Raw genomic sequence first — 16968 nt, 5'->3', positions numbered from 1 at the left:
GGCACAGAGCATGATCTGCACGAGGGCTGCCCGGGGCAGAAGTGCAGCCGATGCGGCCATGCGGCTGCTGCCGCTGCTCTGCTGCGCGGCTCTGTGCCTCCCCGGCCGGGCGGTGCGGGGACCCGGCACCGTGGAGGGGTACATCGGGGGGTCCCTCTCAGTGTCCTGCTCCTACCAGAAGGGGTACGAGAAGTACCCGAAATACTGGTGCTACCCTGGGACGATTAACACCTGCTTGTATAACACCCACCTTGTCATCACGTCGGAGCAGCAGCCCTGGGCTCAGCAGGGCCGAACCTCCATCTGGGACAACCGCACGGCGCGGGTGTTCATTGTGACCGTGAGAGACCTGACTGTGGGGGATGCAGGCACCTACCGCTGCGGGGTGCAAAAACACCGATGGCAGATGGATGTCGCCGATGAGGTGCGGGTAACCGTGTTCCCAGGTCAGTACTTGTGGGTCTGACGTTTCCCCCTGTGCCCAAGAAGTGCCAGGAGCAGAGCTGTGTGATGCAGCTGCCGGGAGGAGATGGGCACTGACATGGAGCTGCCCTGGGATGCATCACCAGGCTGTGCAGGCTGCCACCATGATAGGGGTCTCGGTACGGTCCCTTTTTCTTGCCCCACTTTCAGCTACCCCCCTCTCTGCAGGGCATCACCCTGCTCTCATGCTCCATTTTCACTCTGCTCTGATCCCACTGGCTCTCCCTGTGCTCCCCTGGCCCACATGTTGTGCCACCATGGAGTCCCTCATTCCCGCCCCATTTCCCACCAAGGAGCACCAGACCCCCGGATCAGGGCCATGCAGTACCTCTGCTGGGGTGTGTGTGTGTGCTGGGGGGACTGGGACTGCTGGGCCCCGCTGCAGCCCTAGGGAGGGGGCTTAGAGCCTCAGCTCTGGGGCTGTGTGCTCTGTGCAGAGGGGACTCCGTGTCCCTGGGGTGACTCTGAGTGCATCACCTCCCAGCCCACAGCATTTCCCACAGAGGCAGGCAGATGTGCTGAGTGCTTCCCATTCTTTCACAGGTCCTACCTCAGCATCACCCTCCACATCAGCCATTACCCCTGGCCCCATTTCGGGCCCCACATGTACGCCTTCCCAGCAGGAACCTGCAGAGCAGACCGCACGCCCCACTTCCTCCGGAGACCTCAGTGAAGGGCAGTGAGTACCACTCGTGGCCCACACTCAGGCTTAGACCTCCTGCCTTCAGAAGGCAGCCTTGTGTCCTGTCAGACAGCTGCTCAGTGCAGACATCAATGTGGGACCTGGCAGAGAGACACACCTGCCTGCTGGTGTTGAGCAGCACGAGGAAGCAACAGGTCATGGCTGTGTGAGAAGAGAGCTTGGGCTGCACCGCTGATCCCATTTCCTTCCTCATATCTCGAAGGGGTGTTTGCTTATGGGAAGCCACTTGTGCGCTGAGCTGGGTGCTGTTCTGCTTTGCAGTCACACATGGCCTCGCAGGGGCTGCCCAAGGGGCAGCAGCAGAGCTTCCCTTTTCCTCCGTCTCTCAGAGGTGATGCAAGATGTGGGGAAGGTTCCCATCAGTTCCCATCAGTGTGCATATGGGTGATCTTCTCTAAACCTGTCCCCCTGACACAGTGGCTGTGCCTTTGCTGGCAGCAAAGCAGGTCACCAAACAGTGCATCCAAACCGGAGCAGAACAATAGAGAGGCAGTGGCAATAAGTGGTTCTTAAAACACTGGAGGTGCTGCAGCTCTCAGAACAGTGTCCCATTTGCTGCTGCTCCTTGCAGGCCGAGGACCACCTGCCTGCTTCCCTTGCTCTCCAGGCAAGCCCTTTGCCCACAGCCATGACCAAGCCGAGCAAAGAGAGCAAAGTGAGCAGGAGCAGCTGCCCACATGCCTGCTCTGCAGTGGTTGCTGCTGGCTTTGCTGCTGAGCAGAGTGAGAGAACAGAAACTTTCCTCTTGCAGGTTGGACGTAGTCATGGGCATCCTCATCCCATGCATCGCAGTGGTTCTGTTTTTCCTCACACTTGCTGCTACCGTTTTGGTAATTCTGTCCTGGAAGAGGAAGAAGGGTGAGCGAAGCTGTCACCAGTGCCTTTTTCTGTCTAGATTTGGTGTGAATTTTGGTGCCAGCACAGGGAGGGGCAGAGGGCCGCCAGCTTTCTGCTGGGTCTGCGTTTGTTGCAGAGCTGCTTCGGGCCAGGCGCCCCGGGTCCCTTCCTGCTCTGCGGTGAGGTTGGCCTCAGCAGCACAGGGTTTCACACGCTGCTGTTCCTCTGCTTTCCCTTTTGTCTGACCATGACTGCATCTCACACAGCCCTCGCAGGAGCACCCATCGAGATGGGCAGCACTTGTGGCACAGCCAACGCGGTAAGGCGAACAGCACGGGCCTGGGGAGCTGTGCGGGAAGGGGGAAGCGCTGCACTCTGTGCTCCTGCCTCCATCCCAGCACTGATCACTGAGGGCAGCGGGATGGGAGATGCTGGAAGTGCACCCTGACTCTTCCTGGTTGGTTGCAGGAGGTGCTGCAGTACGCGGATATCAGCCACGCGGGCACGGAGCAGAGCCATCCGTACAGCAACGTCAGGGCTGCCCCTGCATCTCCACAGGCAGCCACTGAATATTCGGAGGTCAAGAAGCCGTGGCAGGTGGGAAATCTCAAGAAGGCAGCAGGAAGAAATCTCACTTGGGGGCTGTAATGGGGGCACCTGGTGTGGGGCAGGGCTGGGTCGGATGGGCGGGTTACAGGTGGATAATTGCCACAGATAACGAGGCTGCCCTCCTGCTCTCTGGTCCTGCAGCTGCAGTGGGCGCTTGAAAGGGATGGAAGAGGCTCTGGCGGATGGATGTTCCTTGGAGAAACCATGCCAATCATTTTTTATATTTTTTCCCTCTTTTTCCCAGGATTTAAAAGGGAGTACAGAGAGCCTTTACGCACAGGTGTGCAAAATCCCTCCGGAGGAGCAGGAACAGCTCTATGCCAACATGGCTCCCAGGCAGCAGCGTGCAGCACAGTGAGGATGGGGAGCCAGCACTGCTGTCTGCTGGGAGCTGCTTGGGACGCTGAGACCCACTTGGGGGCATCAGGACAGTGCGTGGGGCAGCCAGGAACCGGCTGCATGTCAGAGCTGCTGCTTTCCTAGGCTCCGCTGCTTCTTTGGTACCAAGACAGGAAGAGGTTGAGCAAGAGGCGACACCTGCGTTCGGAGACCTCGTGCCCCACGTGGCAACCGTGCTGGGAGCAGAAAATGGTCCCTGCACTTGTGCGGCCCCTGCTGGGGGGGCGGCCGGCAGAGATGCTCCCATTCGTCCCGCACGGCCGCTGGGAAACAGCCGCTCACATCCCCGTGCTCCCCAGGGCGGCTCCGTGCCCCACGGCCCCGCTGGGCGCGCACCCTGACGGGCCGCGGCTCAGCCCCCCCACCTCAGCCCATCGTTTACTCCCGGGCGCCCACTCGACGCATTATTCTCCATAAAACGTCTCTCTCAATTAACGCAGCTGATACTTCGGTGAATCCGTGGATAACTCCGGGGAGCCGGGCCCCGTTCCACCGCATCTGGGGATAATTTTCACAGCAAGAGCTGCTAAGAGCCGCTGCCGGGGGACAGCGGGCGCTGCGGGGCCAGGAGCCGCCCGAGATCTCAGTACAGACGGGGCGGAGACCCGCACAGCCGCCTCGTGGGGACGGAAAGCTCCGGCGCACCCTGCAGCCGGCGGCACCGCGAGGACGCGAGGCGCGCCCCCGCACACGAGCACGCGCACGGCCTGCCGCACACGTGGACGCGCGCAGCGCACGCGCAGGAAGGGACCGCTGCACGCGCGCACACGCGTCCGCTCCTCAGCAGCGCGCACGCGCTCCGGCACGCGCGCCGTGCTCGCGCCTTTGGCCCCGCCCGCCTCCGGCCGCGCGTGCGCGCCGCAGCCCGCCCCGCGCCGGCGGAGCGGCCGTGACGATGGGGGCGAGCGCCCGGGTGCGGAAGCTGGCCCGGCGGTACCGGCTGGCCGTGGCCACGGCCCTCGCCATCCTGCTGCTGCAGGGGCTCGTGCTCTGGAGCTCCGCCGGCCTCGACGAGGAGGGCCCGGCCGAGGTGCGGAGCGGGGGGACGGAGAACGGAACGGGCCGGGCCCGGGGCGGGGGGCGGGCCGGGGCCGCGGCCGCCGGTGGGTTCGGAGGCTCCGCTCGGGGCGCGGCCGGGCGGGGGCTGCGGGGTCGTTTGGGGCCGCGGGGGGTCCGGGCGCTGTACTGCGGGCCGCGGGTCTACGCGGTGTGCGGAGGGGAGGCGCGGAGCGGAGCGCGGGGCTGCGGAGCGCGGTGCCCGTGTGACGCTGCCCGCAGCCCCGACCTTCTCGCGCCTCGGGACGGCGCCGGCCGCGCGTTTTGCCTCGCGATCGCACGGCAAGCTGAGGCGGGGGCTGCGGGCAGGGCCGGCGCGTGCGGTCGTCGCTTCCACCTCCCGGCGGAGCTCTTCGCCTCCGGGCCGTTCGTGGCGTTGCGTTTATTTGTGGAGAGCCGCTCCGCTGTGCCCGGGCCTGGCCTGCTGCAGGGGGCGAGCGGCAGCGACGGCTCGTAACGCTGAGCACAAAGGGAGGGAAAGCAAGGAAGGAAAGGAGCTCCTCACCTCCGCTCCGTTGCCGCCTCCCTGGCTGCTGGAGCCGCCCCTGCGGCCGCAGGAGTTTCCCTGGACTAGAAACTTCTCCCCCGAGGGCAAAAAGGAATGGAGCAGCCACTGCAAGGAAGCAGGAGGAAAGTCTGTGGGTTGGTCACACGGCCAGCAGGTCGGTCGCCAGCCCCAGGGCTGGGTGAGCGCAGCAGTGAGTCAGAACCAGGATGTGGCAAGGAGAGCGGACACGGAGTTACCTTTGATTTGAAGATGCTGTGAGTGTGTGAGCTGTGCAGCCAGGTGTGACTGACAGCCCCGTCCTCTTTCCCTGACCTTGGCTGGACACTCATCCCAGCTGCCCTTTCTCTCTCTGCACCGGCCTACGTTGCTCCCCTGTCTGCCGTTATCACTTGGGCAGGCAGTTCCTGGTGCCACTGTCATCAGCTCTGCCTGCCTTTGCTCCTGCCCTGCGCAGCCTCCTTGTTCCTCCTGCTTTCCTCGTACCTCCCCCAGCACCGAGCTGGGCACTGACAGGTTTGGCTGTGGGCAGCCTCGTCTGTACTGGGGACAATTCGCCGCCACCAGTCTCACAGCTCATAAGATGGGAATGGAGAGGCCTCTCTGGAGAATGCAAGAAGCCTCATGAACTTCACTGACAGCTCAAACCCATCAGCAAGCTGGGAAGAATGCAGTAAACTGTTTTAGAAAGACAACAAAGCTCTTTGGTTCTGTGCCCTCCTGCAGTTTCTGCTTTTGGCCAGACCTGGAGGAGCCACTGTTCCCTGGGGTATTTCTGGTAGAGATGAAGGCAGAACTCTCCCTGGAGTACCTGACTTTGAAGGCTTGGATGGATCTGGGAAACTCTGGGATCTAATTGCTTGAGTAAATGGCTCCTTCCCACTAATGGACACTGCTCTAGCCTGGCTCATCCCCACCACAAGCCAACTGTGACTCGCAGGAGTGAGCACAAGACCACAGAGTGTCTTTGTGGGTGGAGGTGAGGAGCTGTCACTGGGGAGAGGTGTTGCAGCCCATTCATGTCTTTGTGCTCTCACCTCCCTCCTGTCCTCGCTGCAGGCAGCAGGCCCCTCTCTGGTGCTGGAGTGTTATGTGCTCAGCCTCCAGAGAAGCTTCCTACAAAACATCTTTTCTTCCAGCTTTGCTGAGATTTCTTGGGTTTTGTTTTTTTTTTTTTTTTTTCTCCAGCCAGCTTGTTTGTAGGAGCTGTGATTGAGTCCATTTGAATCATGAGTTCAGGGACCTGCTGCTGGCTGATCTAACAGCAGCTGAGCCTCACATTTCCCCAGTGACTTTGGAACATTTTGGCATTGGTTTTTCCTGATGAGAGCTGGTATTTGACAGGCACCAGGGTCAGTCAAGCCCACATGGAATGTTGCAGGACATCAGATGTCATTAACTCTGCTCCTCTCTCTCATCACTGTTTTTTGATGTGTGTTTGGGCCCTCTGCAGCATCCAGGACCTGGAGGCCCAGATGGATGCATCCTCTGTGTCCTGCAAAAAAGGGAGGAGATGCTTAGGAGGACTTGGCATCTGTGCTGAGAAGCTCCGGCAATGCAGGGGCTGTGATCCTAAGCTCACCTACTGCTTTCTAAAAGAAGTCCTGGGGCAGCCAGTCCCTGTACCCTTCCTTTCCCAGCAGTTTGGGCTCCATCTGCAGGAGCGAGGGAGGCAGGAGGGATGGGATGTGGGAATGGGCCATGGGGATGCGGCATCCTGGTGCTGCGCTGGAGGAAAGGTGCCATGGGGACGATGGCCACAGCGCCCTGCATGTGGGACGTGGTGCTTTAGTCGCCAGCTGGCAGGCAGTGCGAGGTCAGCCCTGCTCCAGGGAGGTGGGGTCTGGGTGCCTGCCCACGGCTCCATGGCACCGTGCAGACCTCAGTGGAGGCAGTGGGGATGCAGGATGGAGGAAGTGACCACTGGCAGGTGGCTGGAGTTGTCCATGTGTGCAGGGAGGAGGGACGGGCAGCTGCTGGCGCTCCCAGGAGCTCTGCCAGAGAGTCCTGTGCACGAGCCCTAAATACAGCAGAGCAACGTGGCTGAAGCTGTTCTCTGCCTGGCTGGGTGGAGGGATGGCTCTGCTGTGGTGCAGTAATTAGAAGCCATTCAGTTTGTTAGCTGGCAGCTCCAGAAAGGCTGGTGATGTTTCTGAGGAATTCCCTGCTGTGAATAGCAGCTGAGTTCCTTCCAGGGGACACGTGGGGTGCTGTGTGTGGGTGCCGTGCCGAGGCGTGCTGGCAGGGCCAGAGGGTCTTCCTGCAGGGCTGGGCTGAGTCTGTGGAGGAGACTCTTTGCTCATCACTTTCTGACTCCCTGCTCCTGTGACACGCTGAGGAAACAGGTCCATAACTCTCCAAACAGACGGGCCTGTGCTGTGCTAATGAGCTGCTCCCACCTGTCAGGGGCTGGTGGTGGCACCTGGCTGCGTGGCAGTGGGCTCACTTGTCCCTGCTCACATCAGCCCTGCGGGAGCCACGCAGCTCTGCGGCCCCTTCCTGCATGGCTGAGGATTGCAGGCTGTGGGGAGACCATTCAGCCCAGCACAGGAAGCTCAGGGACAGCGTGCTGGCTCTGCCTGTCGGCTGCTCACACAGGCTGGCTGGAACAGGCAGGTCTTGCCAGATGCTTTCTAGCCTTTGCGCAGCGTGATTTCTCCTGACCTTCCTGGCAGCTATGCCTGCAGGGAGGCTTGTGCAGCAAATTAACTTGGTCTCACCATCTCCGTGAGCATCTGTGCATCCTCAGAAGATGCTGCTCCCCCAGAGAAGCTCCCAGCACGTCTCACTGCCTGCGGTGACACTGGTTGGTGCTGTGCCGGTGGCCGTGCCAGCTAAAGCCCTTCCCCAGCCCTGGCCAGAATAACTCAGGGGCTCTGAGTGCATCTGATGGTGTCTGTCGTGCCAACCCTGCGGGCAGCTCCACTCCTTGGCCCTGCAGCTGCCTCCCTCATTGCTACCATCCAGACTCCTATGTGTCCAGGAACAACTCTTCGCTCTTCCCACGTCTAACTCATTTCTGCTAATCAGCCAGCCTGGCAGAGGTAATGAAGTGCAATTAACTTCCCTCTGCACACACTTGGCTCCTTGGGAAGGTTTGTTAAAGGGATTTCTAGAGAAGCTGGCAGTCACTGCATCCGCTCCAGGTGAGCACTGGAAGCCAGGAAACGGAGAAGGGAGCACAACAGGTTCTTCCCTTACACTTTCAGTCCCAATAAGTACAGCTGCCTCTTGTGTGGGACTCCATCCCTTGGATAAGCTGGGCTTCAGAGCCAGTTTGGGCTCACAGTGTGATTGTGACAGTGAGCAGCTGGTCTGTTTGCCAGCTGGCAGAGTCACAGCCACCAGCTAGGGGAGCCCTGTGCCTGTCCTTACTGCTCTCTGCCCACAAAAGACCCTGCAGTGTGGCAGGAAGGCAGAGGGGACCTTGGAGCAATGTCCTGGTTGTTTGTCTTGGGTGCTGCAGCCACAGGGGCCGCAGAGCGGTGTCACTTGCTGGAACATAGAGGCTTGGGGTCTGTCCCTGTGAGGAGGCAAAGCACCGTGCAGGGAGGTGCTGTGGGGCTGGAGTTGGGGGTTTTGGGTGGGGACTGGAGTGAAGGCCTCATTTGCTGCTGGAGCACCAGCCATGCTGCAGCACTGAGCTGCTGTACATGAAGCTAGTTATTCTGCTGGGGGCAGGGGTCAGATCACTGCTCTGGGCTTCTTCTGCTCAACCCTGAGGGGACACTGCCGTGAGGGGTACCTGTGCCTCCCTTGCTTGCAGCAGCCAGCCCTGCTGTGCTTCAGTGTGTCCTGAGGATGGCAGAGAAGGATGCTGGTTGTTGGGCTCCAGTGGGACACAGACGTTGAGCACTGGGAACAAGGATGCTCTGAGTGCATCGACAGCAGGCCTGAGTTAATACTGTGTCCTTTTCCGCATCCACCTGAAACAGGAGCGGCAGAAGAAAGCCAGGCTGCCCGAAAACGGCGATGGCTCCAAGGACTCTGACAGCTCTGCCGGGCGCCGGGGCAGCGCAGGACGGAAGCACGGGCGATGGCGAGGACGGCTGGACAGCCCCGGGGCTCTGGTGTCAAAGGTGGTGAGAGCTGTCACAGCGAGACACAAAGTGGGACGGCGGCTGCCAGCCGCACTGGACTCCAGCCGGAGGAACCTGACGGAGCCGCGCAGGGACGCCCAGCTGGCCGTCTTCCAGCAGGGTGACACAGGCAGCGTGGAGGGGGCTCCACAGCCCACCGAGAACAGCTTCACCCCCAAGTGTGAGATCACGGGCAAAGATGCCCTCTCTGCGCTGGCCAGAGCCAGCAGCAAGCAGTGCCAACAGGAAATTGCCAACGTGGTGTGTCTGCACCGGGCCGGCAGCCTCATGCCTCAGTCTGTGCCTCGCCACTGCCCGCTCTCCGGTAAGTCCTGCTCACGTGCCCAGGCTGCCTGTGGGCATCTGGAGCATCCTGGTGAGATGGGTGGGCCCCCTCCTTCGTGCCAGACAGTCCCACAGGGCCCAAAGCTGCCTCAACCTGTTGCTGATTCCCAAATTTCTGCTGCCTCTGTAATCCAATTAAAGCTGTGCCAGCCTCCTTAAACTGGGCTGTTCATCCCAAGCAGCAGCAGTTTTAGGGATCAGAGCCAGGTGCAGCTGCATCTTCTGTTTTGAATATCCAGAGGAGGTGTAGTGGAAATGCTAAGTCAGGGCTTGAGCCAGTGATGGAGCACCTGGTGGGGAGGCAGGGCCAACCCAGGGGAGCTCAGGTGCATGCAGTGTACCTGACTGAGCAGCAGGGATGGAGCCAGGATCCACCCCTTCCCAGCCCTTATTCAAGGGTTGGCAGTGGATGCGTGGGGGTCTCTAAGAGATCCCTGCCTACCTGAGGCCTTCCCAAGGTAAGCAGCTTCTTTCTCTTTCTGCCCCTGCTGCTGTTGTGTTTGAGTAAATTCTCACTTGCTGTGACCTGAGTTCTTGCTGTTCTGCTGTCGTTGCTGCACTTTCCATTGCATTATAGGAGGGCACCCCTCCTTTCCCAGCACGTTCCTGTCAGTGTTACACTAGGGACTGCTCGTGCCAAGGTGCCTTGCTGTGTGTGGTAGGGCAGTGGCATGCCCTGTGCTGTCTGGAGCCAAAGCCAGCAGGTTGCTGACAGCCCTCGCTTCCTCATGCAGGCAAGGTCAGCCCTGTGATCCAGTGGGATGAGAGCCGGCTGCAGCAGGTGCCCCCCAGCAACCCTGTGCGCATCGCCTACATGCTGGTGGTGCACGGCAGGGCCATTCGCCAGCTGAAGCGGCTCATCAAGGCTGTGTACCACCAGCAGCACTTCTTCTACATCCACGTCGATAAGGTACGTGAAGGGGGGAGGGAAGAAGGGAGAGGACGTGCTAATGGTGTCTGGATCCATCACCCAAGCAGTCCATAGAGGTGAGGGCGCAGACCAAACGAAGACAAGGCTTTGTCTCCTGTACAGGGTCTCCTGCATTGGAGGAAGTGACCGGGTGGGGTTTGTCATCACTGTGACTCTCCCACTGTTTCTGCCTCCCCAGAAATAGTAGAATCTGTCACCCTTGCCTGGAGCAGGGTGGTCTCAGCCCTTAGGGCCACAAGCAGCAAACAGTCTGTGCTCACCTTCCTCCAGTGCCACTTCCTTTCATGTGGCCAGGGGAAAGATTGTACTCCAGCCCAGAAGATGCAGTGCTCACACCCTGCTTCTCTGCTCTGTTATTTCTGTGCGTTGGCAACAGCCAAAAACAGCCCAAAGGCATGGCTAGTGCCAAAACACTCTCATAGATCATAGATTCCAAGATCCCAGGGAGACGTCACTTTGCCTGGTGGAAGGGAAAGGTCAGCTGGATCAGGCAGGCAACTCTGTTCTGGCTGCCCACTTTTTGTTTCAGCAGTATAAATGAAAGGGGCTGCTGTGCCCTGGGCAGGCAGCAGATCGTGGCTGCTGCTGCTCAGAGAGCCCTTCAGAGGTGGGCTGCCCAGCCTGCCAGCAGGGTTGGGGTCTGGGGGCATGGGGGGATGCTGGCAGCAGGTGGGGTCTGGCTGCCCTTTCCAGAGTTTCCAGTCCAACCCCTGAGAACAGCAGCATTGAAGTTTAGCTGTGGTGTGGCCTGGGGCACCACAGAGCTGCAGGGTCAGACTCTTGGTACTGCTCAGGAAGGCAGACGGGAGTGGGAGGGCAGAAGGACACAGAGCAGGGCTGGTGGTGAGGAGGACAGGGCCCTGGGAAGAGGAGTGCTCGCTGACCGTGAGCTTTGTCCCCTGCAGCGTTCCAACTACCTCCATCGAGAGGCAGTGGAGCTGGCCCAGCACTACCCCAACATCCGTGTGACGCCCTGGCGCATGGTGACCATCTGGGGAGGCGCCAGCCTGCTGAAGATGTACCTGCGTAGCATGAAGGACCTGCTGGAGCTGACTGAGTGGCCCTGGGACTTCTTCATCAACTTGAGTGCCACTGATTACCCCACGAGGTTGGGACCTTGTTGGATCAGGGAGGATGATGGAGGGGTTCGGGCTGCGTGGTTCCCCAGCAGCCTTGGGAGTAACATTGCTGGGAGGAGCAGGGAGCTCAAGGAAGAAGAGGTCAGAGTTGCACCCACGTGCTGGTGATGATACTTCAGGGCAAGGCTGGTCCCGTCTCTGTAGAGGAGCCCAGCCAGTACCTCAGAGGCCGTGCTTTCCCATTGCCTGGGTGTTGCAGGAGAATGTGCACGTGAACACATGTGAAGACATGGATGTGCACCAGTCCTGCAAACCTCAGCAGGTGCCAGGCAGCAGAGGCTGCATCTGCCCAGCAATGGAATAAGGGACCGAGTCAGCCCCTACCAGGCAGCCTGAGGCTCCTTGTGTCTGATGGCTGCTGCAGCCTGAGTGTTCACTGGGCTGCTTTATCCCACTAACACTTTCTAATTTACCTGTCAGGACCAACGAGGAGCTAGTGATGTTCCTGTCCAAATACCGAGACAAGAACTTCTTGAAGTCCCACGGCCGAGACAATGCCAGGTAATCCCAGTTAAAGACCAAGGGGAGGAACAGGAAAGTGGGGAGATGCGAGGGGAAAAAAACAGATCAGTTGTGCAGGGAGTTGTTTTAGCTGCAGCCGCTAGAGCTGAGCAGCCAGCCCTCTCACTGGTGTCAATCCACTGGTTTTACACTGCAAGAGATCAGCTTGTGTCCTGGTGAAGCGAGTGGTGTCCCTAACGCCTCGTGTTTGTCCCTCTGCCCAGGTTTATCAAGAAGCAGGGGCTGGACCGCCTGTTCCACGAGTGTGACTCCCACATGTGGAGGCTGGGTGAGCGGCACATCCCTGAGGGCATCGTGGTGGACGGTGGCTCCGACTGGTTCTCACTGACCCGCAGCTTCGTGCAGTACGTGGTGTATGCAGACGACCAGCTGGTGTCCCAGCTGCGGCAGTTCTACACCTACACGCTGCTGCCAGCCGAGGTGGGTGCTGCTGGGCTGCGGGGCTGCAGGCAGGGGAGCTCAGAGCTGCCTTCTCTGTGGGAGCTGCCTTCTTCTCTCAGCCTTATTCCTTCTCCCCAAGAAACGAACAAAAGATGGTGCTGGCTTTGGTGGGACTTTCTTCCCATTGTTCTGAACAACGCCCCGCTCCATCCGTGCCCCAGGTAGCTGGGAGGAGCGTTGCAGGTTCTGCTCATGCAGCTTTTGTGACTGTTGGTAGGAAAGAGGGGGCGGAGGAGCAGACTTGCCAAGGGTTGCGTTTGTATCCAGCCCCGTGCTTTGGGTCCAGACACTTGTGGGCTGGATAAGGAGTGATGTGCGTGAACGTTGTGGGTTGCTCTGTGCTGGGAACTGGGAGCTATCCAGGCCTCCCTGTTCTTCTGTGAGTGAGGGGCTCCGTTAAGCACCCACCCTCCATCCCCCCTGTGTCTCTGTCCCTTCTCTGCCATACAGTCCTTCTTCCACACGGTCCTGGAGAACAGCCACGCCTGCGAGACGCTGGTCGATAACAACCTCCGCGTGACCAACTGGAACCGCAAGCTGGGCTGTAAGTGCCAATATAAACACATAGTCGACTGGTGCGGGTGCTCCCCAAATGACTTCAAACCCCAGGACTTCCTCCGGCTACAGGTGAAAAAGATCCTCCTTTCTCCTCCTGCTCTTTCCCCTCCTCCCTCTCTCTGTCCCGGCTCTCCTCTGAGCTCCCCTGCAGATGCAGTGCCAGCTGCTCTGCACGAGCCTCACCCGACCCGGCAGGAACAGGAGCAGGATTGGCTCTCCGGCCCCCGTGGGGCTCAGCACAGATGTGGCTGAGCGCTCCGCTGGCGGGGTTGTGCTGACTGCCCTGCCTAGCAGCCGGGTTCTGCTTGCAATGCTGCTCCTTTTCCCAGACTCTTTCCCATTTCCCTGCTCTTTCTTTGCAGACCTATTGGGGCAAATATCTGTTCTTTAAAACCTGTGAAAAAAGTGCTGTCATCTTTGGTAGGACAAAATATTTTGACATCCTCCCGTGCTCTCGGCAAGCTGAGATGTAAACTGAACGGTGGAGGTTTGGGAGATCTCTGTCCCTCGGTGGGATTTTCCAGCGAGGGGCTGCAGTACTCCATGGTGCACAGCACTGATCCTGCAAGCTGTGCCACATGGCCAGGACTCTGCAGGTTGGCGGGTGGGAGCCCTTCTGAGCATAGCCAGATACAACAGATAAGGGGTGAATGACAAGTGGATGCTTGTGAGCACATAGAGGGGAAGGCAGTGGGAGAGATTGGAACCCATCTGCATTACCAGTAGCGATACTTTTTGCTACCACTGATCCTGCCACAGAGGATCCCACACACAGTCTGTGCTTTGCTGCTCCTTGGCCTGCGCCATCAGATGGGGCAGAATGGATCCTAGCATGCTTCTTCCCCCTGTGCCCCACACCTGGCTGCCCTGCTGAGGTGGGAGGGTGGAGGGGAAGCCGCCATTGCTGTTAGAAATGACTGTGTTGTTCCAGCAACTCTCCAGACCCACCTTCTTTGCCCGCAAGTTTGAGTCGACGGTGAATCAGGAGGTGCTGGAGATCCTGGACACCCACCTGTATGGCAGCTACCCCCCCAGCACGCCTGCCCTCAAGGCCTACTGGGAGAACGTCTACGACCGCGTCGATGGGCTCAGCGGCCTCAGCGACGTCACCCTCACCTTCTACACGGGCTTCTCCAGGCTGGGGCTCCGCAAAGCAGCATCTGTGGTGGCGCCAGAGCAGGAGAAGCTCTGCAGGTGGGGCACTGACCGTGGCTTGGCTCAGGCTCTGAGGGGTGGCTGCACGTCGTGCTGGGAGGATGCTGATGCTCAGTTGTGCAACCTCTGTCTTTCTCCAGATTTGAGCCCCGAGGTTTCCCATCCAGTGTTCACTTGTATTTCTATGACGACCGTTTCCAGGGCTACCTGGTGATGCAGGAAGTGCAGAACTCAGCCACGGGCCGGGCAGAGTCCCTGGAGGTGTGGATGATGCCCCAAGGAGCTCTGAAGCTGGCGGGTCATGGAGGACAGGCAAACCGGTTACAGAACCTTGAGGTATGGGAAGTTTCCCTCAGAACTCCTGCTTTCCTCCTGAGCTTTTCTACACCATGCTGCCCTTCTTTCTCTCCAAGCCTGCACACTGAGTGAGGCAGAGGGACACAGTGCCATTGTCATGGCTGAGAATGAACTTCTGTCCAGGAGTTTGGCTTCAGTTTGGAGCTGAACAGTGGGAAAAAAGGCTTTGAAGGGATCTTTGCAGTGGGGGGAGTTGAGGCAGCTGGTGGCAACACCTCTGGCTGCAGAGGGCATTACATGCAGCTGGATTGGCACTGATGTGGTGCAGGCGGACAGGAGAGCAGAGCAGGGTGGGTGTGCATCACTTTGGGCTCCAAAGCTCATTTCCTCTCAGGTTTGGGATGGTGAAGCACAAATCCCGAGCTGGTAGCATCTGTTTGCCCAGTGTCCCACTGCCTCATGCCTCTTGTCCCTGCAGGTGGGCACGGAGTGGGATCCCAAGGAAAGGCTCTTCCGCAATTTTGGAGGCTTGATGGGGCCTTTTGACGAGCCGATGGCCATGCAGAAGTGGTCGCGAGGCCCCAACCTGACAGCCACAGTGGTGTGGATTGACCCCACGTATGTTATTGCTGCCTCCTACGACATCACGGTGGATGCTGAGACTGAATTCACCCAGTACAAGCCGCCCCTGAACCGGCCTCTGCGCCCCGGCATCTGGACCATCCGCCTGCTCCAGTTCTGGGAACCCCTGGGGGAGAACCAGTTCTTGGTGGTGCCACAGACCTTCAACCGCAGGCAGCCTCTCAGAAAAGGTGAGGATGCTCTGGGATCGGGGCCGAGGTCTTTCTGCGGGCAGTCCCATGTGCTTCCCCCCGTGGTAGCCTCCAGCCTGCAGGAGCCATCCTCCTCTGCCCGTGTATCTGCATGTGTCAGACGAGGCTGATGTGTCTGCCACATCCGTCCTCCAGGTGCCTCCCTGTCCCTTGGGCTGGACTATGGGCTGCAAGGGGCCAGGATGCTGAGGGTGCTGGGAGGAGCAGCGGAGTGCTGGGATCAGCAGTGCTCACGGCTCTCTTTGTCCCCGTCCTGCACAGATGACAGCAGCTGGCTGCACGGCGGGCCCCCCCGCAATGAGTACATGGAGCAGAGCTTCCAGGGCCTGGGGGGGATCCTGAACCTGCCGCACCCCGAGGAGGCAGAGGCGGCGGCGGCACAGAAAGCACAGCTGACGGGGCGGGCGCTGGACGAGTGGGCAGACAGTGCCATCAGCACCTTCTGGTCCGTGGCGGACGTCTGTGTCGGCAGCGAATCCTCCTGCTCCTCCCTGGAGCTCTGCAGCAAAACCTCCTGGAGCTCACTGTCCCCGGACCCCAAATCAGAACTGGGGCCTGTCAAACCTGATGGGCGGCTGAGGTAGCAGGAGCAGCCGGGGGGCGGTGGGAGCTGGGGCCGTCCTGCATCACTGCCCTACGCGGGGCTCCAGGCTGCATCGCCCCGTGCAATTCGCACCGAAGTTACTTGAGGAAGAGAACGGGGAAGTGCCGGGCTGAGGGATCCTCCTGCGGGTTTCTTCTGGAGGAGGGGGAGGTGCTCTTGGCCATCTCCCCCAGGAATGGGCACTTGCCGGCCATGGGCAGCGTGCTGGGGTGCCCACCGCCGTGGGGCGCTGACGGGAGCTGCGTGGTTCTCAATCCAGGCCTTGGTGTCGTGGGAAGGGCTGGTGGAGGAGGGACGGAAGGCTGCCAGGGGCGGGCTCTGCACCAGCTCAGCGCCCTGCCCTCTCTGCCCTGCCCAGGCTCGATCTCTGCAGGATCAGCCCGGTGCCGCGGGCTGCTCCCCTGGAAGGCTGGCAGGGGACTCCAGGGCACGCAGGGACGTGCAGGAGCAGGATAGGTCAAAGCCCGCCCCGTGCATGGAGCTGCTGCTGGCCCAGGGCTTGCATCTCACCCCCTCGACCCCAACCCTTTAGTTTGTATTTTTATAAATGTATGTAGAAATATATATGATGCAAAGTGCAATAGAGACGAGACCCCCGTTGGCCGGGATGTCCTCGCGTCTCCACGTCCCCTGAGACTGTAACATACCTTGTTCTCTTGGCTGTCCTGGTGCTGCAGGACAGGGTGCTGGGTTGTTTACATTTTTTTTATTATTGTTTTGCTGTTTACCATTTCCTGCTGGGGGCTGAGGAGGGACCGCATCGCGCTGCCCTCAGGGCAGCTGCCCGACTGTGCCAAACATTTGGAGCTGCCGATGCTTGCTGTGCGACGGCTCAGAGGGCGGTTTGAGCCCCAGAAGCCGCTGTGGGACGTTGTGGCTTCCGTCTCTGCTCCACCCAGAGCTCCGGGGCGGGATGCGTCTCCTGCCAAAATGCAACGCGATGGCAGATGCCCTGCGCCACAGCCCGTCGGCCCCGCCCGCCCTGTTCTCCTGGGTCAGCAGAAGCTCTCAGGATCTGCTCTGCTTCCCCGGCTACAAAGCAAAGCAAGGAGATCCGGCCGGCTCCATCCGCTCTGTGCTGCTTCTGCTTCCCCCGTCCGGGGGAGCGGCGGCGCGCCCCGTTCCCAGCCACCCGCCGGCCCGGGCCCTGCCGGCGCCATTCCTCTCCGAGAGCAGCGCTGCGTGGGACGGCCGGCTTCAGTTTTCCACCCCGAGGAGCTGCTCCACCTGTGGAACTGCGACTGGAGTTCGTGAGCAGCCCGAGGACGGACGTTGCCTGTGCGAGGACGGGCGAGGGCTGCTGCTGGGGCAAGGGCCGCCCGCTCAGCACCTCCTGAGCCCCGTGCCGCCTTTCCCCCCGCTCCCCCCCAAGTTCCGCGGGCTGTGCGAGCTGCTCGCTGCCCATCGCTCGCCCTTTTCCCCCGCACCGCAGCTGCCGGAGCTGTGGGTACGCGCCGGGCCGGCACCGTGCG

General features: G+C 60.3%; 2 protein-coding genes across 3 annotated transcripts; both read left to right on the top strand.

Moving 5' to 3' along the window:
- Positions 1–43: 43 nt before the first annotated feature.
- On the top strand, positions 44–3596 carry LOC122176564 (CMRF35-like molecule 5). Its single transcript, XM_042865202.1, has 6 exons — positions 44–446; positions 1027–1162; positions 1938–2044; positions 2290–2342; positions 2492–2620; positions 2877–3596. The coding sequence occupies exons 1-6, from the start codon at positions 59–61 to the stop codon at positions 2988–2990; spliced, it is 927 nt and encodes a 308-aa protein (XP_042721136.1). The 5' UTR covers positions 44–58; the 3' UTR covers positions 2991–3596.
- A 330-nt stretch (positions 3597–3926) lies between these two features.
- On the top strand, positions 3927–16088 carry XYLT2 (xylosyltransferase 2). Of its 2 annotated transcripts, none has more exons than XM_042865201.1 (11): positions 3927–4061; positions 8528–8996; positions 9751–9926; positions 10853–11055; positions 11507–11587; positions 11812–12028; positions 12500–12676; positions 13572–13801; positions 13903–14098; positions 14538–14871; positions 15154–16088. In XM_042865201.1, the coding sequence occupies exons 1-11, from the start codon at positions 3927–3929 to the stop codon at positions 15474–15476; spliced, it is 2541 nt and encodes an 846-aa protein (XP_042721135.1). In that variant the 3' UTR covers positions 15477–16088. The 2 variants fall into 2 exon arrangements, with proteins under 2 accessions (XP_042721135.1, XP_042721134.1); XM_042865200.1 differs by having other exon boundaries at positions 13539–13801.
- Positions 16089–16968: the final 880 nt, after the last annotated feature.

This window comes from Lagopus leucura, unplaced genomic scaffold, assembly GCF_019238085.1.
Source record: "Lagopus leucura isolate 7727_CA_CO unplaced genomic scaffold, USGS_WTPT01 Super-Scaffold_797, whole genome shotgun sequence".
Taxonomy (NCBI): domain Eukaryota; kingdom Metazoa; phylum Chordata; class Aves; order Galliformes; family Phasianidae; genus Lagopus; species Lagopus leucura.
This window is presented reverse-complemented; position numbering and strand designations above follow the sequence as displayed.

Bases quoted from the DNA above. Each gene is read 5' to 3' on its own strand.
- LOC122176564 (XM_042865202.1), top strand. From the start codon at position 59: ATGCGGCTGCTGCCGCTGCTCTGCTGCGCGGCTCTGTGCCTCCCCGGC. The intron at 447-1,026 runs GTCAGTACTTGT...ATTCTTTCACAG, and splicing joins GCGGGTAACCGTGTTCCCAG to GTCCTACCTCAGCATCACCC. The intron at 2,621-2,876 runs GTGGGAAATCTC...TCTTTTTCCCAG, and splicing joins AGGTCAAGAAGCCGTGGCAG to GATTTAAAAGGGAGTACAGA.
- XYLT2 (XM_042865200.1), top strand. From the start codon at position 3,927: ATGGGGGCGAGCGCCCGGGTGCGGAAGCTGGCCCGGCGGTACCGGCTG. The intron at 8,997-9,750 runs GTAAGTCCTGCT...TTCCTCATGCAG, and splicing joins TCGCCACTGCCCGCTCTCCG to GCAAGGTCAGCCCTGTGATC. The intron at 9,927-10,852 runs GTACGTGAAGGG...TGTCCCCTGCAG, and splicing joins TCTACATCCACGTCGATAAG to CGTTCCAACTACCTCCATCG.